Source organism: Rissa tridactyla, chromosome 1, assembly GCF_028500815.1.
Source record: "Rissa tridactyla isolate bRisTri1 chromosome 1, bRisTri1.patW.cur.20221130, whole genome shotgun sequence".
Lineage (NCBI taxonomy): Eukaryota > Metazoa > Chordata > Aves > Charadriiformes > Laridae > Rissa > Rissa tridactyla.
In genome coordinates this window covers 8037778-8059725 of record NC_071466.1, presented here as the reverse complement: position 1 = coordinate 8059725, position 21948 = coordinate 8037778, and the positions used below count along the sequence as shown (strand labels likewise).

General features: G+C 42.8%; 1 protein-coding gene across 1 annotated transcript in view; it reads left to right on the top strand.

Moving 5' to 3' along the window:
• FCHSD2 (FCH and double SH3 domains 2) overlaps positions 1 to 21948 on the top strand; it is a 180944-nt gene that overhangs the window by 117608 nt on the left and 41388 nt on the right. Inside the window, exons 9-10 of the mRNA XM_054188889.1 lie at positions 11533 to 11655; positions 15889 to 15984. Coding sequence (XP_054044864.1) covers positions 11533 to 11655; positions 15889 to 15984 — 219 coding nt within the window. The remainder of the gene's footprint in view (positions 1 to 11532; positions 11656 to 15888; positions 15985 to 21948) is intronic.

Sequence of the window (21948 nt, the reverse complement as noted above, 5' to 3'; positions counted from 1 at the left end):
TTTAATTCAAAGATAATGCAACACCACTGGATCCCATTTTATTCACTTTTCTGCTTATTTTTATTACCCATCACTGTTGTGTATCCAAGAGTAAAAGCTTATAAAATACTGTCAGCTTCTGGAGAAAATGGTGCAACCAATGAACCCGTCAATTCTTATTTAGGAGTGCGGTTTGTAATGGTTTTTTTTGTGCCCGGCTTCGTGTTGGAGGGGGGGAGTCTGTTTAAAAGGGACAAACCTTTCACAGTGTTTTTAATTACAGACTTCAGCCTAAAATTCTCTCTCTCCTCACCCACCGATGCTTTTAAGGAGTGCGCGCATCAATTGTGAGTGTGATTCCCCTGGGAATAAATGAGAATGGACTACTAAAAGTAATAAAGCGTAATTGGCACGTGGAATTCCCGAGCGATATTTGGGAAACAGGGATTAACCTTCTGTGCTGCGACGCAGCTGCTGTACCTTTGGCATCCCCCTGTCGTGTTTTTTCCTTTATTGCTCACGATAATTTCTTTCATTGTTCTCCAATTCTATAATTATGACGGTAATAGCAGTACTGTGACTCTGAGCCGTTTTCCTTTTAAGAACATGTTGCTCATTTGTGTGGATTACAAAAAATTCCTAAAAATAGTTTCACTTGGTTTGGTCCTTAAATTTTAGTATGACTGGTAAAAAGTGCTTAGTAATCCTTTAATAGAGTGTCTTTTCAGGAACCGGGGGTTTGCTGTGTGAAATATGCTCTGCCCTTTTCATCTTGGTTAATTAATGGACATTTTAATATAAAATTTAAAAAGCGTATTTGAATTTGAATTCAAAAAATGTCTTCCTTATCCTGAAATGTTGTCTTGTGGATTGGACGGTGGGACGTTACATTTGTAGGACCGCGTCAAACTGCCGGTTATGTCTCTTTGGCGTGATAAGAATCTGAAACGCTCAGTAATAGATAAAATGAAATTTTGAATATTGCAATGTCGCCATCACCTACACCTATTCTGAGGGCGTCTTTTGAAAAGCCTGTTCCCTAATAGTGACAGGGAACTTTAAACCCATGGCAGAAAAAAAACCCCCAAACATATGGAAGCGATAAATCCAAATAGCAAATGGGAGCAACAGCCTGCGCTGGAGCAGAAAAGTTTTTGTTCGACAGATTTAATTGGGGATGTAGATGAAAAGCACACGGGACGAAAAAATTAACTGCTGTAAAAACGATAATACAGAGATTGAATATACTGAACAACAACTGAAAACAGCAGCAGCAAAATAGATGGTTAAAAAAATGGAGGGATGCAAAAGAGAAAATAAAAGGTCACGAGGAATGCGTATGATCAGTATCTGATTTCTTGTTTTACACTTTTTTATGCATTTTATCCGCCAAGGAGGTATTTTAAACTATTAAGAAACATGGGATTTGGCGTGAAATGCATTTTCACACTCACATTTGAGTCACTTTAAGGTTTCTGTTCTTTAGTCTATACTTTTGTAGAACATAGAACGTTTTGAGACTTAGAATCATAGAATGTGTTGGGTTGGAAGGGACCTTTAAAGGCCATCCAGTCCAACCCCCCTGCATTAAGCAGGGACATCTTCAACTAGACCAGGTTGCTCAGAGTCTCATCAAGCCCGGCCTTGAATGTCTCCTGGGATGGGGCCTCCACCACCTCTCTGGGCAACCTGTTCCGGTGTCTCACCACCCTCAGTGTAAAGAACTTCTTCCTAATGTCTGATCTAAACCTGCCCTGCTCTACTTTAAAGCCACTGCCCCTCGTCCTGTCACTCCATGCCCTCGCAAACAGCCCCTCCCCAGCTTTCTTGTAGGCCCCCTTCAGGGACTGGAAGGGGCTCTAAGGTCTCCCCGGAGCCTTCTCTTCTCCAGGCTGAACACCCCCAGCTCTCTCAGCCTGTCCTCACAGCAGAGGGGCTCCAGCCCTTTGATCATCTTTGTGGCCTCCAACAGGTCCATGTCCTGCTTGTGCTGAGGGCTCCAGAGCTGGACGTGGTATTCCAGGACACTTATCCAGAAGAGCCAGTGTGTCTGAGTCAGGCTGTTTCATTTTCAGTAGGAAGGCTTCTGCGGGGACTTGCTGGTCAATCCACACCTGTGACACCGTGGATCTCTGCAGTAAGGAAAAATTTCAAGAGCTTTCTTGGAGATGAGTCTGTGTTTGTGTGCGATTAACTCCTGTAGGAGCTGAGAATCGTCGTGGTTCTAACCCATGCTCGGGCAAAGTACATTTCCTGAACCCACCTTCTAAATTATGTAAAATATATATTTATTTTCTTTTTAAACTGAGCAACAAAATAATTCATTGTTGGGTACGTTTTCCTACTGAAGAAAAAATAAAGAATCCAGCTGCAACTGTCAGACATAGCACACGCTCCACTGCCGTTTGGCGATCGTGGTGATGGTGATGACGATGATGATGTGGTCAGCATAAGAATCCCGGAATAGCAGAAATCAATGGCAAAAGGCTGAACGAATTAAATATCCATTTTTGTGCATGAAGGAAGCCAAATGTTGTTGGCAGGAACAGTCTAGGTGCGGAGGTGACGTGGCAGTGACAGTCTGCCACGAAGCTGCCTTCTGAGTGTTGGATTCGAGCCAGAGCTGGTTTTTTTTTCCCCAAGAACGAGGAAGTACAAAAGCGAAGCTGATGGCGCCAGGGCAATTTAGTGAAAATGTGTCATGTCCGAAGAAGGATCGATCCCCTTGGGATTTATTCCAGTGCCACGAAAGAAAAAGCAAAATAGGTCCAAGAAGTCTTCGGAGATGATATTTAAAAACTTTAGCAAAAGTATGTGTATTTCTAGACTATAAAGAATCTGTTCTTATCTTCCATGGGTTTTTTTTAAGCTTTATACAGTAGAATTTTTGAAGGTCTGATTTTTCCATTGTTAGGGCAATCTTGCATCAGGGTATTCCCACTGATTTAAGTGGAATTATTCTTGAACTCTGAAGTGTTCGTTTAATGCTGTCTTCATTGGGTGACTCTCATGCCCTTGTGGGGGCCAAGAATTATTTATATTATTGATAGAAAAAATTTGCAAAAGAGACTTCCTTCGGTGCCTGTGGCCACCTACCCGTGGTCACCTGGGACAACTACAGGGCGCTGCCATGAGATCGGTGGGGGCAGATCTAGAAGGGCTACTTAATATCATCATTAATTTTGCTTATAATTGTTTTAAAGGGACATTGTGGATTCGGGCAGGGTGACGGGCATCTGCTGGCGGTCATTTCATGTTTTTTCTGGGCTCAGAATAGACTTCAGTGTACCGGCCACAAAGGTTTTGTCATTAAAAACAATGACCCTGCCTAAATTGTAAAGGAACAAAATGATGTGCAGAACAATCATCAAGTGACTAATGAAACCAAACAAAGAACTTGCAAACAAGCCCGAAACTATTGACACTAGAAAATACAAAGCTCTGGGGTAAGGGAAAGTGCAAAGTGTGTTTATGGGCGCTGAGCCGAAAGGCAGGCAAACAGAAGTCAGGGCACTTCTTGTCTTCTACTCTTTATTATCCTCATGTTGGCCATGATGAAAGCTCCTTCTCTACGCTGGGGGAAAAGATGAGGAAACTAAAATCGCTTCTCCAACCTTTGTTGATTTAACTCGACACTCTATACGTTTTTGCAGCCTTTTTCATCATATTCTCTTCCGACCTTTTGGTCTGCTTTTTTTATTTCCACTTGTTCCCAGATTTATTTATTTTTTTCATTTCTCCGCTCCTGAGCGGTATGGATATGTCCCTGCAATATCTCTCGCTTCCTCGTTCACAGCTGGCTGCTTAAGAATGTACTTCTGAAGAACATGCAGTCATGCAGGATGTTGATAGCAGAAAAAGAAAATAAAAAGGAACAGGAGAAGCTAATTAGTCTGACAGACAGCGACAGTAGAGTGAGACAGTCGTAAAAAGTCCTTAAAATTATTTTCTATCCTTCTATCCTATTTCTATCCTTCTGCAAGAAGGAGCAGAAGCCAGAGAGGTGGCAGACGGTCTTTCTGTAGGGTCTCTGGAGTTATTGGGCCAGAACCTTCTTCGTTTCAAGGAGACATGAACAGATTGGTGGCTGGGGAGGTAGAAGAGTTTGCTATAAGTGCAGTAAGGACTAGAAGAGTAAAAATGTCTGGGGGTTACTACCCTTTTTGTTTGTTTTGGCTGATACTTTGTGTTTGACAATGCTTGGTGTTCAAAGAAACTAAGTGCTGCAGGAGTTGAGGGCAACCGAGGTGCCCAGGACACTTGTCTGTCCACCTGTACTTCACAGTTGGTACCTACTGAAATGCTTCCAGAGTAGAGCTGAAGACGCCAGGTTACAGAGGAAGCCATCAAAAGCAGTTTTAATATGGGCTGAGGAGTTGGGGGAGTGCAGCCCGGAGAAGAGAAGGCTCCGGGGAGACCTTTGAGCCCCTTCCAGTCCCTCAAGGGTCTCCAGGAAAGCTGGGGAGGGACTCTGGATCAGGGATGGGAGCCATGGGACGAGGGGGAATGGCTTTAAACAAAAAGAGGAGAGATTCAGACTTGATCTAATGAAGAAATGTTTTACCCTGAGGGTGGTGAAACAATGGCCCAGGTTGCCCAGAGAGGTGGGAGATGCCCCATCCCTGGAGGTGTTCAAGGCCAGGTTCGACAGGGCTTTGAGCAACCTGGTCTGGTGGGAGGTGTCCCTGCCCAGGGCAGGGAGTTGGACTAGATCACCTTTAAAGGTCCCTTCCCACCCAAACTATGATTCCATCATTGAGAAATTCAAGTAAAAGTAGAGTGGTTTTGCTGCAGTATTTAATTTTTACAAAGTGTTGAAGGGACCAGCATGAGCAGAGCACCAATAATCTGCAAAGAAATGCACACCTTGGGTAAGGAACCAATGCTGGTGGAACCCTAGTGTTATTTCGAAAGCTCTTCCCTCTTTCCCTCCCGGGGAGCTGCATGACAACAGTCATCTACGAAAACGCAGGAATTTCAGTCCCATCCTCCTTTTTTACACTTGCTGCTTTGGAGTGCTCCCAGCTGTCGTAGCTCTGCGTTTTGAGTAGCACCCACCTGCCCCAAATTAACTGGAGTCTTTCCTCGCTCTGTCCAGGTGTGTCGCCTTTAGGATAGTTGTGTTTCCCTTCTGTAGAACCCCACTGAATTCCAGATGTTCTCAGGCAGTGTTCTAGTTCTCTAGCTAGTGTTACTTCACTGAGAGTAAGTTGGACCCTGACCTCACTATGAAGGAGGTTTGTCACTACAGAAGCTTTGGCTGTGCAGGTTTCTCCTGGGATATGGAGAATTTTTTGGCCTTAGCTTAGTACTGTTTTGCATGGGATGCAAACTGTGGGGCTGTGCTGCTGTCGTCTAACTTGAATTCTGAATTTCCAGAGCTAATCTTGGATGATCATAGAGTCACAGAATGGTTTGGGTTGGAAGGGACCTTAAAGATCATCCAGTTCCACCCCCCTGCCCTGGGCAGGGACACCTCCCACCAGCCCAGGTTGCCCCAAGCCCCGTCCAACCTGGCCTTGAACCCCTGCAGGGATGGGGCAGCCACAGCTTCTCTGGGCAACCTGGGCCAGGGGCTCACCGCCCTCACAGCCAAGAATTTCTGCCTCAGATCTCAGCTCAATCTCCCCTTTTGCAGTGGAAAACCCTTCCCCCTCGTCCCATGGCTCCCCTCCCTCATCCAGAGTCCCTCCCCAGCTTTCCTGTAGGCCCCCTTTAGGGACTGGAAGGGGCTCTAAGGTCTCCCCGGAGCCTTCTCTGCTGCAGGCTGAACCCCCCCAGCTCTCTCAGCCTGTCCTCCCAGCAGAAGGGCTCCAGCCCTCCCAGCATCTCCGGGGCCTCCTCTGGTCCCGCTCCAACAGCTCCGTGTCTCTCCTGTCCTTTCTCCTTGAAGGCTGAGAAAATCCAGTACTAACTTTTTGATCCAGCAGAGAGGGTAGGGTTTTGTTCTCAGCTTTTCTCTGCGGCTTTCTCTTCTTTCACGTACGGTTTAGCGGAAAAAGAGGATTTTTATCAAACGCTGAGCCGGTACAGGCAGCAGGCTTCCCGTCATTTTTAAGTCAGGCGTCACACTTCAACCTCGTGATGGGTGCAGACGCTGTGCAATTGTTCCTCCAGGATTGCGACGACTGAGAACTGCAGGAACTCACACTAGTTTTATGTCAGCAGATAGAGGGTTGCTGCAGGTGAGTGGTTCAGGGACACTTCTCTCGCTTTGATCTTGGGTTTGTGTGTAATTTAGATCTAGAAGTCGCGTTTTGTTGACAAATACTCAGAGACTTGATTTACTTTTATGTTCGTTGCCTTGATGGAGGAGAAGGGTATTTCAGCAGTGACAAATACTGCGGTGATGGAAGAATTTAAAAAGACTTAAAGAAAAGCGGGTCCTCTTCTGTGTTAGGAGAAATTGGTGCCTAGAATAAATTATTATGAGGAATCAGCATTTTTAAGGGAAAATCACCGTGGAATGTAACCGTTAATTGAAAAGGATGGGTTTTCCTGACCTTCCTTCCTTTCTTCTCCCAACGTCCTTGGGAAATGCGTGTCACTGATCCAAATACTGCTGAGTTGGGCAAAGCCAGCTGATTCAAGTTGTTGACTTTATTACTTCTGAGTTTTAGGCGAGTTTTTAAAACACTCTGTCCTTCACTGTCAAATAATCTGAGATCCATTGCCACACTTGGGATAAAATAGATCCGAACTACTTTTGTTTTAACCTCTCGGAGACCCAGAAGGATGCTTAAGCTAATAGTAAAAACTCCTGTTAACAATTTAGCTATTATTGTAACTTTCCTTTCGATGTTCCTTTTTATATTCGGAGGTATTTGCATATAAAAATTAAAACGCTTGGGGTCTCATTTGCCAAAATCATTCAACTGAAAATTCCCAGACTGCATCATCCGTGAGATCGCACTGTTTATTTAATGGATTATAGGCATAAGTTTTAAACACAAGCACTCAAAAAGCTTCCCTCAGCATGCGTTGCTAGGTAATTCATATTGTTATTTTTTAATGTTAAGTAAGACAAAGTTTAGAGTAGTGTTACAGAAAATACGGGGTGAAAAATAGAGTCCCTGGTCTTAATGGGTTACAGGTTGTTTTCGGAACAGACCAGATGAGGGATAGATAAAACAGGGTTTCTAATGGAAATGAGAATAAGGTGGTGTAAGAATTAGGTTTTAATTTTTAATAGGCCACCAAAAATAAAGAGAAGGCGCCTGCGATACGGATCTCCCTTTTTATTTGAGGGGTTGGCTTTGATTACTACGCAGGAAAGTATGTCGCATTCCCGTGATGCAACCCCATTGACTTCATAGAATCATAGAATCGTTAGGGCTGGAAGGGACCTTAAAGATCATCTAGTTCCAACCCCCTGCTTCGTGGAAAACTATCACTCCGCAAACACAATGATTTTTGTTCACTTCATTTAAAACTTTCCCTTATCTTTTCATTTTCCGCCTGTCGTGCGGGTGGGGCAGGGTCAGGTCTAATTTTGATCTGTTCCCTCCACCCATGTAAGGAAATTCTTGGCCTTCAACATCAGCTCTATTGTTTCCGGCAAAGTGGTGGCAGCTTACGAAGCGTTTGTCAAGGTTTTTAATGCTGGGCGTAGGCAAAATTAACACAGGTAGAGTGTTGAGTTGCATCAACTCAAGAAAAGGTGGACGTTTACAAATGAAAACGTCATTTGATCCGCGATGGTTGTCTTATTGAAAGAGTGGGGTTCCAGGGAGGGTTAGGGCGTTCAAAAATATCTAAACATATAAGTGCTAGTGTTTAAAAATATGAAATTATTTCTAGGCAGTGGTGATTCAGATGAGATTAGTGTAAGTTAGTTGATGAAAACCCACATGGTGTTGTAAGTGTGGTTTTAATTGCGGGTTTTTAACTTAGTACTGTAGGGTCCAGGTTTTGGTACCCGGTGGATTCAGATCCCTAAATGGGAGGTTTAATTCAAACACTTGAGTTTAAACTGTAAAAATATCACGCAGAGCTTCAGCACAGCTTAGCAGTTTCTGTGCAAGACAGACGTGAGTAGAATAACAGGAATATTTCACAAATAAATGAGAGAAAATGGAAGACCCGCCTTGGTGCCTTTCCACGATTCTGGTCTTGCGTTACGCACGGGTCAAATAATTTCCTTGTTTTTTCTTTGGGATCTGAGAAGGAGTGAGTCTTTTAAAATAAAAAAAATGCAAGTAGTTTAGCCTGTTCTCTGTCTTCTCCAAGAAATTGAAGTGGTAATTTTTAGATAAGTGGGACTATACCTGTAAATGCTCTAGTGAAGAGACCTCAAAGTTGCATGAAGGAAAGCGATACGTTCAGCACTGTCTTTTCTACTTCGTGTGTTATCAGCAGAGATTAAGAACGATGGCCCAAAGGCACTAACAATATCTGAAGTAGTTTTATTTGTGTCTTTGCCTTTGAGGAAATCTCAATGAATGAATAAAGCTGGTGCATATGAGAGTAGAGTAGAGTAGAGTAGAGTAGAGTAGAGTAGAGTAGAGTAGAGGAACGGAACAGAACAGAATAGAATAAAATAAAATAGAATAGAATAGGAGTTAGTTCCTAAAATGTTAAATATAATCCCTTGAATTAAAAAAGGAAAACCTTCTCAAAATGATGATCAAAATTGGGAGTGAAATTTTGTTCCTCGGAAAACTATGTTATGTCATACTTGAAACTTTATGTTGAAATCAGAAAAATGTGCTCGCCACCCCCACCATGTCATTTTATTGATTTGAATTAACGTATAGGGGTTTTTATAAAAATACACTTTAATTTGGTTGTGTATCCGTTGCCTTAGTTAACAGATTCAATTTTTGTCAGGCCTAATTTCAGCCATTATCTGCTAAAGCTTGGGCTCAGGTGGAGAAATAGTTTTTTACCTTTAGTATGACAATTTCACTCTAAAGAAATTATTTCTTAAAAAACATTGGCTTTTTTCCTATCCTTGGAAATGGTAATTCCGCGATACTTAACTTCATATTATCATAGTTTTAATGTCGGGTTTGTTAAAAAAAAAACAAAACTTAAATCTTGATTTTCTTTTGAGGCTGGAAAAAAGACAGGTTTTTCAGTCTAATGGTAATACAGTAAGTGATTTAGTAATCTTCTGAGATTCAGAACGAGAACAAAAGCCATTGTAGTGAAATAACGTCTGTTGGGGTTTTTTGATTTTATTTTTTGGGCTTTTTTTTTTTCAGTTTCCTCTTCCAAGTTGAGCGATCAGAAATTTTGAAAAGACTTTTTCTTTCAAACCTAAATTGGAGTGTTCGGTGGTTCGGGTCAGAGTGTTTGTCAGGAAATGAGATTCAGATTCGGTATTACAAAATCCCACATGAATATTAATCTATTATTGTATAGTTCAGCAAACTCACATCTTTTGTTTTAGTATTAACATATCCAGCTTGATAGAATAATTGTCATTTTATAGAATGAATAGCTACATTATCATTGAAAGCAATTTGTACCCAACCAACTCTCTCGTCCTGTAACTGATGGGATGGAATTGTTGCTTTTTCTGTGCAACGCTGAGTTTTTTAGCGGGTGCTGGAGCTGTGGGTTTTCCTTGGCTGAGAAATGTGCCCGTGTCGCATCGCGCCGCCTTTAATAACGGCGATTCCGGCAGCTCTCGGCGATATTTAAGAACTTTATATTGAAACTGCTTTTAATTAATGAAAGGAAAAAGGCAGTTTTCACACGCTGACAGATTTGTACGCTTCCTTACGTTTTGCCATGCTTTGCTTTGGTGTTCTTTCCTATGTATCTTATCTATCGCACTGGGAGGGTACTTTGACATCGCAGCACGACGCTTCAGAGCTGTGGTCATTGCAAGAGGAGCGAGGGAAAAATGAAATTGAAGATTATATATCTTTTTATATTCTTAGAACTATAGAATACAGCTGTAGAGAGAAAAGTTTCATTCCTAGGGCTCGGTAGATAAGAGTTGCAGAGAATAAAAACATGTTGAGTTGAGATGGGTTTCATCTCACCCAGCTTTCTGTGACCGAGGTAGACATCTAAGCTAATTGTCTGGGTGCTATTAATGGGCAGTGAAGAGGAAGAGGCACTTTGCATGCTGCGTTTCATCTGACCTGTTTTAGCCATCTATCTTAGAGGGAGATGAATCGCACCCCAGCAGTCCCAGCTTCTCTCCATTGACTCAAAAAAGGACCTAGAGTGACAAATTCCGGCGCAGAAGTCTGAAGTTAAACGACGTGAATCCCTCCTGCTGGGTTGAACACCAAGCGAACATACGGGCTTGATACGAAGGCAGGGGGATTGAACTGAAATACTGCTTTCTAGCACACTGGAATTAAAAATATCAGAGCTGCTTTGCAGACTGAGCATTTATAATTGCTTTGTCAAGTAGAGAGTTTGCTCTCTACAACTCCCTGAAAGGAGGGGGTAGCCAGGGGGGGTCGGGCTCTTCTCCCAAGGAACAGGCCCTGGGACAAGAGAAAACAGCCTCAAGTTGCCCCAGGGGAGGTTTAGGATGGATATTAGGAGAAATTTCTTCCCTGAAAGGGTTGTCAAGCATTGGAAGAGGCTGCCCAGGGCAGTGGTGGAGTCGCCATCCCTGGAGGGATTTAAAAGCCGGGCAGACATTGATTCTGTTGGGGCAGAAACCATTTCTTAAGGCTTGTGCGATTTCACCTTTCCCCCCTCCCTGACTTTTCAAAATGATTGAAATAATCAAATGCAGTTTTATATGGCAACGCGCCCTTGAATCAGTTGAGATCTGAAATACACTGTTTCAATGAATCTACTATTTCAATGATTACCTGTGAAACCTGGTATACACTATTTAAATGCGTATTTGTGAAATTTAAATGAAATCGTCAGTCACTTGCAAAGTCAGACAGGTATAATACAGAACGTGCATTAAACCTACGTGTGACCTAGGCCATGAGATGTGGGTTTATGGCTCTGGTTGCAACAGGGCTTTTGAGTAGGAGCTTTGATGTCGTACGGACATTTTTGTTACGTATTTGGCAATTCTGTGCACCGAAGAGGTGTGTTGTGCTTACGCAGAATGGCTGGTATTGATTAGCAGGTTTTAATTAGCAAATAGCTGTGTATCTGAAGCATACAGATGTTGAGTGTCTTGGTAATGTCATTTGGAGTGTGGTCCAGTGGCTCAAGGAGTGCTCTGCCTGCTCCAAGCCCCGTATCCTTGAGGTGACCAGGTCGCTTCCTTGGCATAAAAGCCATTTCCCTGAGCGTATTCCCTTATCCCGGCCTGACCTCACTGTTCCGCTGTGGCCGCGTTACACAACTGGATGAAAATCATTTATTATAACGCGACATTGTTACGGTGCTCTGTGGTGCCACCTAATGGAAATAAAGCACGGCCATTCCTCCTTGTCAACAGTGAAGGATGTCCTCTTGTCACCATCCAGTCTGATTTTTATAGGTGAATATGTGTTAAAAGAAATTATGCGGGCATCTTACAAACCTAGACGTGAATATTAATAAATCCTATTCCAAAGTACGTATCGCTTTTCTTAATTTCTTTCTGAATTTCCTCTAATTCTTTCCCTCATACAGGCTCTTGACGGCAATGTATATGATCACCTGAAGGATTATTTAATGGCATTCAGCAGGACTGAGCTAGAGACATGCCAAGCTGTACAAAACACCTTCCAGTTTTTACTGGAGACTTCCAGCAGGGTAAGTTTTAACTGAATGAACCATTGTAACCGAATCCTTACAGCACATAGAGGTTCCCAGGCTTAAGATTGGCTTCCAAAAGAATGACAGAACGGAATGGTTATTATTTTTGGTTCCTCATGAGTGGTATTGGGTTAAAAGAAACTAGGCGGTTTTCTTGGGGAGAATTTTTCCTGTTGCCACCCAGATTGCATTCTCATGAGCGCGTTTACACGGTACCAGATCTTCAGAGAACAGCAATCAAGAGACGTTCCGTTATGTTCATTCTGCATGTTTGGGAAGAGAAATCGCAGCTGAGTTCTGCGCTGGGTAATCTGGAACCGCGTTAGTCATCCGTCCCAGTAACGCCCTGTGAAACTCTTTGGATCGTTTCTTAATAATTGACTGTCAACTTAAAAACCAAAGTATTGCGGCGTTTTCTCCCTGGAATGGAGAATGGCAAACACAGAAAACAGATTTGAGTCTTGTCATAGACGTGGTTTGTTTGCTCTGTCGAGCAGCCAGAATCAGGAATACGCGATCGCTTCCGGGGTAATTTTGATACTTAAATAATTCATCTGCTGGGCTAAAAAATAATAATAATTGCCGTTGAGCTCAAACGAGCTGCTCTGGGGCTGTCATAATATTCCTTTATAAGCATACCTTAGCCACCCGCACAGAAGCAGAACTCATTTATGCTGGGACTTAATGTAGAAACAACATATTTAACACATTCCTTATTCACCTGCGAGGGTGCTAACTCACACCTTACTAGATACAAAGTGAGTGGATTAAAAATCGGCTTCACGCTAGCCCGTCTTTGAATTTCCTTGGCAGCAGCGGGAAAGATAATGAAAATAGCATTTTTTATCTTCTGTTGGAAAAGGACTTTCACTAATTTACCTTGGCCTGTTATCATTCAGGTCGGTTGCATCCAGTGCTCAGCAGCACCGGTTTTCTTGCAGTTCAAGAATGCAGAGCAGAAAAATTTGTATTATGTGACTACTGAAAACGTGCGTCTTGCTCTGAAATACTAAACACATCAATCGGTGGCTCATTCCACAGACGCAGGCTTTGCGCAGCCTTTCTTTGGAATTTTAAGTTAACTTACTTCCTGTAAGTCCACGTTGCAGGAATTGGCTCAGACAGGGGAGGTGAATCCGGAGTCGAAACTGGGTATCAAAAGCTGTGCGTGTGTTTCAGAAGCAGCTCAGGTGTTAAACGTGTAACAGATTTGTTAGCAATTTAGTAATTTGGAATAAAACCCAGCTTGCCATCAAAGCAAAGATTTTAAATATTTATTGTGGGGTTTTTTTTTATGCTTCACCTGTTCTTTGTTAGTTTTAAGATCAGAAGCTTGCCAAGCTACGCTTAGAAAAGGCGCTTCAGATCATTGGTAGAAACGCTTTAGTTTTTCCAGCTGAGCTGTATTGCTGTTTACAGGATGGAATTAAATTATAGTTGTGTTAGAATGAGACAAGTTGCTTGAGCGCGGGAGAGCCGGAGGGGGCTGCTCCAGGTGGGCAGGGCTGTGTTGTATCCGGCTGCCTAGGGGATAGTTGGTCACCTAATGCTAATGCAGATGGAGGGAAACATCTCCAAAACAAGTTTTTCTGTATAAAATGAAGGTTTTTCACAATTTGTCATAGCATCGTTTGTTGGAGCTTTGGAGGTTTTATTACTGTGAGGTTGGGATGACTCATGGCGTTCCTCTGGCACAAAAGTGGTCATAGAATCACAGAGTGGTTTGGGTTGGAAGGGACCTTAAAGATCTCCCAGTTCCAACCCCCCTGCCCTGGGCAGGGACATCTCCAACCAGCCCAGGTTGCTCCAAGCCCCGTCCAGCCTGGCCTTGAACCCCTCCAGGGATGGGGCAGCCACAGCTTCTCTGGGCAACCTGGGCCAGGGGCTCACCACCCTCACAGCCAAGAATTTCTGCCTCAGATCTCAGCTCAATCTCCCCTCTTTCAGTGGAAAACCCTTCCCCCTCGTCCCATGGCTCCCCTCCCTCATCCAGAGTCCCTCCCCAGCTTTCCTGGAGCCCCTTGAGGGACTTTCAGTTTGAAGCCATCACCCCTTGCCCTATCACTACATGATCTGTGGGCTGGAGCCCCTCTGCTGGGAGGACGGGCTGAGAGAGTTGGGGGGTTCAGCCTGGAGAAGAGAAGGCTCCGCGGAGACCTTGGAGCCCCTTCCAGTCCCTCAAGGGGCTCCAGGAAAGCTGGGGAGGGACTCTGGATGAGGGAGGGGAGCCATGGGACGAGGGGGAAGGGTTTTCCACTGCAAGAGGGGAGATTGAGCTGAGATCTGAGGCAGAAATTCTTGGCTGTGAGGGTGGTGAGCCCCTGGCCCAGGTTGCCCAGAGAAGCTGTGGCTGCCCCATCCCTGGAGGGGTTCAAGGCCAGGTTGGACGGGGCTTGGAGCAACCTGGTCTGGTGGGAGGTGTCCCTGCCCAGGGCAGGGTGGTGGAACTGGATGATCTTTAATGTCCCTTCCAACCCAAACCATTCTGTGATTCTATGAAATATTACCCTCTGACGCTGAACATATGAAAAATGCAATTTAACTTCCTTTTCAATTGAACAGTCTTATTCAAGACTTGTACTTGCACTTCTCTTTTGGAGAAAATATGATTTTTTTTGGAACATTTTCTGAAATTCCATTTGCTCTTTTGAATAACATTTCTGTGATGTTTCTGGTAAGGACCTTCACCGTCCTAGGGCAAATAAGTTCATTTGTGCCCATTTCTGACTATGCCTTCATTCTGCATATGCTATGTATTTAATGCTTGATTTCAGGTCTATTTTAACATGTCTATTGACATTGACTTCATAAAGAAACTGCCTGGGAACATTGACTTGATTTCTGAATTGCAGGAAATCCAGTCGGAAAAGTTGCTGCTTAATCCTGAAAATACTGTGTTGCTTTGGAGTCTTTTGATTTTCATTTTAACAATTGTCAAATACATTGTGCAAAAAGTGGGCTATTAATTTGCTGGACTTGCAAACTCTCCCAAGTCTCACGTTATAACAGTTGTTTTCATTTATAACTAAATATTGTTGTTTCAAGGGAAAATTTCTCAGGACATCTAAGTTTAAGTGTTTAACAGAAGGAATTTCGATGCCACGGTCGGTGCGGGGCATCGTCTGAAGCTTCAGGCGAGTCCTCCTTCCATATTTTCCAAATTTCTATTTCTGGGAATAAATACAGCTTCCCCGTATGCCTTCTCGCTCTGTTTTCTACACGTTTGAATGTGTTTACGTTCAACTGCTCGAATTGGCACAGTAATTATGTGCTTTACTGTTTTAAATGAGTGCATTATTGGCCCTGGAGGACTATTTACTTTCTAAAACTGAAGATTAATTTTTTACAGTTCGGTACTTGGGTAACACAAGCATCAACATTTTGATACATGAGAGAACACGTTGTATTTACCGTTGTAGGTTCAGTGTAATCAGAGTTCTCGCTCCCATACAGCGTTGCTGCTCTTTCTGGATAAATACCGTCTTCATTGTACATTTCTGTACATTGAAACCCTCCTTTTGGCAGTAGATTTTTATCATTTCATGCTGCTATTTACGCGTTTTCATCAATGGAAGAAGCAGCGAATGCGCCGCAGAGTTCTTCGAGCAGTGATACTGTTTCTTCGTATCGCGGTCACTGAGTTTTTCTTTGTCAATACGTGTAAATTGTGACATAAGGGATTTGTTTAGGGAGATGTGTCCTGCTATGTGAAATGTACCATTAAACAAATTTAGGAGCTGAAGTAGTTTTGCTTTAGCAAAATGGAAGCTGTGAGAGTTGTCTCTGAAAGCAATTTAATAGGAAGAGGTTAATTGTGCAACTGATTTTCTACGCGTTATCCCAAATAGTCTTTCCAGCTCCTGTGACTAATAATTTGTGTAAAAAGATGACATTTCAGCTTAAGAAAGAGCTGTGCGCAAGAAATTATCCACAAGGGGAGAGAAAAATGTTTATGGTAGTGACACCGCATACTGTATATGGATAATTGGCTCCCCCCCCCGCCCCCATTTTGCCCTTGTGGGATTTTTCCTCGGTTAAAGCCAGATATTTTTGGGCTCTTTGGCGTGTCCTACCAGTTGCTTCTGAAGAACTGTGGGTTTTACTGCCTGGCATCAGGTCCTGAATTTCGTTCCATTGCATTCGAGGTTCTGTCTCTGAAATAGTGGACTAATTTTACTGTCGCATGTTTTTAGGTTTACAAAATAACAGGCCGTTTGTTATTTTCCTCAGGTGGTGCGGGATTACAATCTCCAGCTGTTTCTACAGGAGAACTCCGTCTTTCACAAACCGCAGCCTTTCCAGTTCCAACCGAGTGACAGTGACACTGTAAGAACCCCGCTGAATTCCTTCATTTCTTTGTTCTCCCTCTATTTTTAAGAATGTTGTTATAAATGGTAAGAGAAGAGCTCTCCCTGGTATCCTGGGCTAGTTTAACCTCGTGCTATATTTTTGGAAAAAGAAAGGGAAAGTGGCCTGATTCCACCAGCTCTGCCAGCGGTAGGTGGGTGATGGAAACAAAAGCGTGAAACGAGCTCAACGTCATCCACAGAAGAGCACAATCTTTTTTGTTATTGCCAGATTGTGACTAGCAGTCCCGTGTTTCTCTGCTTTCAGGGCAATTCTTGCTACTTTTTTTTAGCTTCTTATAGTGCTGGTGAGATTTCTCATAACTTTCCCTAATAGCGGGCGACAACACGCGTGATGCTGTGCCAAATTAAGTGTCCGTGTACCTCTAAACTACTCAATGAATATTTAGACATACATAGAAGAAGTTATTGATTTAGAAAGAACACATTGCATTCCAAAATAATCTCAGAAATTGTTTGCTTGGTGCCCATGTTGCTTCTGAAGCAATCGTTAATGACATTAAAATTGAGTAAATCATAGTATTGGAAGAGGCTGCCCAGGGCAGTGGTGGAGTCGCCGTGCCCGGAGGGATTTACAAGCCGGGCAGACGTGGTGCTGAGGGACATGGGGTAGTGGTGGGCTTGTCAGTGTTGGGTTGATGGTTGGACTCGATGATCTGAAAGGTCCCTTCCAGCCTGGACAGTTCTATGGTTCTATGATAGTATGTAAATACATTTCCAAACAACACTTTAATGAAATCGGGTTGTTGATGTCCCATTGACGCTACTAATGTTATTTTAAGAAATAACAATTTAAGTCTAGATGTTTAAAAAAGTTAACCTTGTGCAGCTTTTTATTACTTGAATGCATTCATAAACTGACTTGGACAGGTACGTCTTGATCTCCGGTTCAGGTGATTAAATTCAGGAACCCTGTTAATAGATATTTAGACATTAGGAAGAAGTTCTTTACACTGAGGGTGGTGAGACACTGGCCCAGGTTTCCCAGAGAGGTGGTGGAGGCCCCATCCCTGGAGACATTCAAGGCCAGGCTTGATGAGGCTCTGAGCAACCTGGTCTAGTTGAAGATGTCCCTGCTAACTGCAGGGGGGTGGGACTAGATGGCCTTTAAAGGTCCCTTCCAACCCAACACGTTCTATGATGATTCTATGATATTTAAGGTGATTTTTCCAGAAATTCTGACACTTATAACACGCTTTCCCTTGTCTTTCCTTTTTAACAAACTGTGAGTTTGCTTTTTCTTCCAGCTCCTTTGTAGAGAGTGACTTACTTCCATAAAGTTTGAGGTTGTTAATAGAGCGAGCGGAATCTTTCTAACTTTTGCCCTGCTTTTCTAACCTTCGCTGCTGTGTGTTTTCCTCCCTGCGCCATCTCTGCATCCAGAGTTTTAACGCCGTTCAGCTGGTGGATATTGAGCCCTCCCCTGTCAGTGCCATGAGAATGACTATAGCAGAGGTATATGGGAGTATTTACCATCAGCCTTTGTGTCGTTATTGCTGTGCGTGTGGCTCGGGATGGCGAATTTACACTCTTAAGGTGGCAACAGAATGCATAATATAGATATAAAATAAGGAAGAAAAAAAAAAAAAAGCAGCGCTTTTTCCACAATGAGATTTAAGTTAAAGGAGGAGAAAGCAATTTAACTGTGTTATTTGGGGGGGAGCAGCTTCACGCTTCTCTTTTTGCGCTTGTAATTGATATTCTAATCTTTTGGGGGCAGGAATTAAAATTTCACAGCTCCAGATAGCGCTGTGTATAATCGGTTACTTCCCTAACGTGAATGGGGAAGCTTGTACAACAACTGGAGGCTCTTAGCATGCGCTGATGAAATGCGGTCCCATTACTAATTTAATTTTGTGCTCTTTCCAGAGGGCTATCCCCACCTAAAACAGAACTGTGATTCACTCCTCTTTAAACTCTTCAAGGGGGAAAATGACACGAGGCTTTGACGCGGCGCTCGCCTGGGCCGAGACGTGCTGCGCGGGCGCTGCTGAATTTTGGGAGCTTTTTAAAGGCGATGAAGGGGTGCTTTGCGTCTTGAGTTGTCTCGGTACCTCCCATGCGGTGACTTCTTCACTCGGCTAACCCGCTTGGGCTGTGGAGTTACCGCTTTTCTTCAGCGCACCGCATTTTTTGAGCTTCTGCCTGCTTATTCTGTAACCGGCATTCACAAAAATAAATAAATTATCAAGCTTCTTTATGATCCCTATAATTATTCTCAGCCAACAGCATCCTACCTGGGCAATTACAGGTTACGCATTCACCATTTTTAATCGCTAAATACAAGAAAATGAGGGGTTTTGGTCCAGGCTTTTGAATTTGTCCAAAATTGTATGTTTTCTAACGAAAAGAAAGAATAATTGAAATTGAAATATTGAAAAATAATTACCAAGCATTCTTTTGCCACGTATTCTCTTTGTAGTTGATCTGCCGAGGTTACCGGTTGGCTTTTCGTTTTTGTGGGTTATGCATGATAATTTTCACACCGAAGACTTAACACTGAAAGAAATACAAATAGCATGATTAAAACATCTAATCAAATGTTTTAATATCAACCTTTTCCAAGAACAAATTATGGCCTCTCTTCAGACTAAATACTGGATCCACCGTGGCTGGGGTCAAAGTTTGGAGCGTTTAAATATTACCGGAATGAAACTGTGAATATTGTAGGGAAGAAGAATGTTATAGACAATAGGAACGTGGAGCTTGGCTGTAGGAAAAGCTCTGAATACTTTTATAAATTCTAGTTTTACGTGCTACGTCCCAAAATTTTGCTGTTGCCAAAGAATGGATTCCCATGCAGTCCTTGAGTCAGGGACAAACCCCACACCTCCATTGATTTCCAAAATACTCTTTAACGTGCACAGTCGGAGCCTCCAAAAGAGACCTTTCCTAAGAAAGATGGGTATGAAATGGTTTTCCATGGATTTTCAGTATTTTTATTTCCCCAGCATTATCCTGAAATGTAGACTCTTGAGTGTCCACAGAGAGAAGCCCACGACAAAATATTTTCCACCGATCAGCTATTTTCCATTATCTAAAACATTGTTTCGAGCTTAACTTTATATATTTGTTCATGTTACTAAATTATTTAGATTATTTCAGTGTTTCAGTTAATTTCGACAGACGTGATTATTTTTTTTTTAAAAAAGGGAAGTTTCTGAATTTTTATTTAAAACAACGTAGTTTGCCCTAAGGAAAGGGAAGTAAGTAAGTAAGAAACCATTGATCCATTCCCAGGCAGCTTTAATCCTTTCAATAAATGGCTTCGCAAAACGGCTCGAGCCTTTACGAAGAGCCAAATGGAAAAAATCAAGAGGGTCTTTTGAAATACCGTTGGCCTCACGAGAAAAACCAGTCGGCACACGCTGACCTGACACGGGGGCTGCTGCTCTATTCAATGGAGTGACGCTCTCATCATCCAACACCCTCCCGCCAGGCGCCGGATATTTAGTATAAAATCCGCAGAAATCCATTGCGTTGAAAACAGGCTTCGTGGTTGAGCCCTCGCCATAAGAACAGGGCGAAACAGAAAGGAAATGACAGGAAATTACCCAGCTTTTCTCTCTTTCCTGTTTGGAAAAGATTCTTTTTTTTTCCTTGAACCGGCCGTTATCACGTGAGAAAATGAGCCAAACGACAAAAAAGCATGTCGCGAGCGCGGGACAAGAACGGCAGCAAACAGCTGACACGAAACTTTGAAGGTCTTTTTCCTGTTTTTTCTAATCTACGTGTCACCTGTGACTATAATTTCCCCTGGACATTACTGATGCTGGCGTTTTCTTGGAGCACGCAAGTAAAAAACATAGCGGAATCTTACTTGTACGACAGCTTATCGACATGAAAAAAAAAAAATAAATCCATTTTTCTCACTGTCATTTGCAAAACAAAAAAAAAAACCCAACATCTCAGTAAGATCAGTGGAAAGTTTTGTAGTTTCACCCCTCGTTACTTGGATGTACAAGATTTTTAGGGACAGATGGTGGGAATAAGGATGAATTTCACGTCGCTGTCATACGCAGAAGAATATCTTGAATTTCGGAGCAGCTTATATTAAGCTGTATGATGTAAGTTATACAAGCAATATTTACAAAAGGACATCATTCTTGCTCACGGCATGTTTTTTCAGCTCTCCGAGTGCTTGGGGATTTGAAAATAAATAGAAATTAGAAATTACTCCTGAATTTATTTAAATATTTAAAACATATTTAACATTTATTTAGTATTAAATATGCTTAAATATTTTAAAATACCTTTGTTTTCTAAATGGTCTTATATTCTATTTTTATAATTATTGATTATAAATATTTCATGTTCGACATTAAATATTTAAATCCGGAAAAGTTCGTGAAATACAAACTGCTAGTAAAAAATAATCTCTCGCGTAAATAAGCCCAAACGGACAAATTCAGAGAACTCATGACGTTTTCTGTATTTAGAGTAGTCTGTGCTTTTAATACCAGAAAAGGGTAAGCTGACTGTCTTTTAACTATTACTTTTTGAAGCTAAATATATATTAAAAAATTAGAATTAAATGTTATCAGAATATAAAGCATATGGAAGTACTGCTGAGGAGAAATACAGTCGTTCAGGTAAAGAAAAGTCCAGTAGATGCCAGTGGGAGCCTGGCGAAGCTGTAAATTCCCTTTATATGTATATATATTATTCCCATACATATAGGGAATATATATATACACACACATACTAATACATATATATATAGATATGTATTGGAGAGTTGGGCAGAGAGGGACCTTATGAAATTCAATAAGGGCAAGTGTAGGGTGCTGCCCCTGGGGAGGAATAACCCCCTGCACCAGGACAGGTTGGGGCTGACCTGCTGGAGAGCAGCTCTGCAGAGAGGGACCTGGGAGTCCTGGTGGGCAACAGGATGACCATGAGCCAGCAATGGGGCCTCGTGGCCAAGAAGGCCAATGGCATCCTGGGGTGCATCAAGAAGAGTGTGGCCAGCAGGTGGAGGGAGGTCATCCTCCCCTCTGCTCTGCCCTGGGGAGGCCACAGCTGGAGCACTGGGTCCAGTTCTGGGCTCCCCAGTTCCAGAAGGACAGGGAACTGCTGGAGAGGGGACAGCAAAGGGCTACGGAGATGCTGAGGGGACTGGAACGCCTCTCTGATGGAGAAAGGCTGAGGGATTTGGGTCTCTTTGGTCTGGAAAAAAGATGACTGAGGAGGGATCTTATCAACGCTTAGAAATACTGAAAGGGTGGGTGTCAGGAGGATGGGGCCAGGCTCTTCTCAGTGGTGCCCAGTGACAGGACAAGGGGTAACGGGCACAAACTTGACCATAGGAAGTTGCACCTAAACATGAGGAGGAACTTCTTTCCTGTGAGGGTGGCAGAGCCCTGGCACAGGCTGCCCAGAGAGGTGGTGGAGTCTCCGTCTCTGGAGACATTCCAAACCCGCCTGGACGCGTTCCTGTGCCACCTGCTCTGGGTGACCCTGCTCTGGCAGGGGGTTGGACTGGAGGGTCTCCAGAGGTCCCTTCCAGCCCCTGCCAGTCTGTGATTCTGTGATATATATACACAAGTTATATAGGGAATATATATACTGAATATTCCCTATATATATTCCCTATATAACTTGTATATATATATCTCTGTATGTATTAGTATGTGTGTGTATATATATATATTCCCTATATAACTTGTGTGTGCGTATATATATATATAGGGAATATATAGGGAATATTCTCTATATAACTTGACACGTCTTGTGCATGGCTGACACGACGAAAACCCATTTTCCTTAATTCCCCCCACCCCAGTGGTGGTTAAAATAAAGTCTGAGCTAAACCACTCAGATTTGAGGTTGATGTTAAAAGGGTCGTTTGAAGAACAGGGGAAGCACCCTGGAGTTACTGGCTCTTATCTTGGGTGGAATTTTAACATCCTTTCTGGTCTGC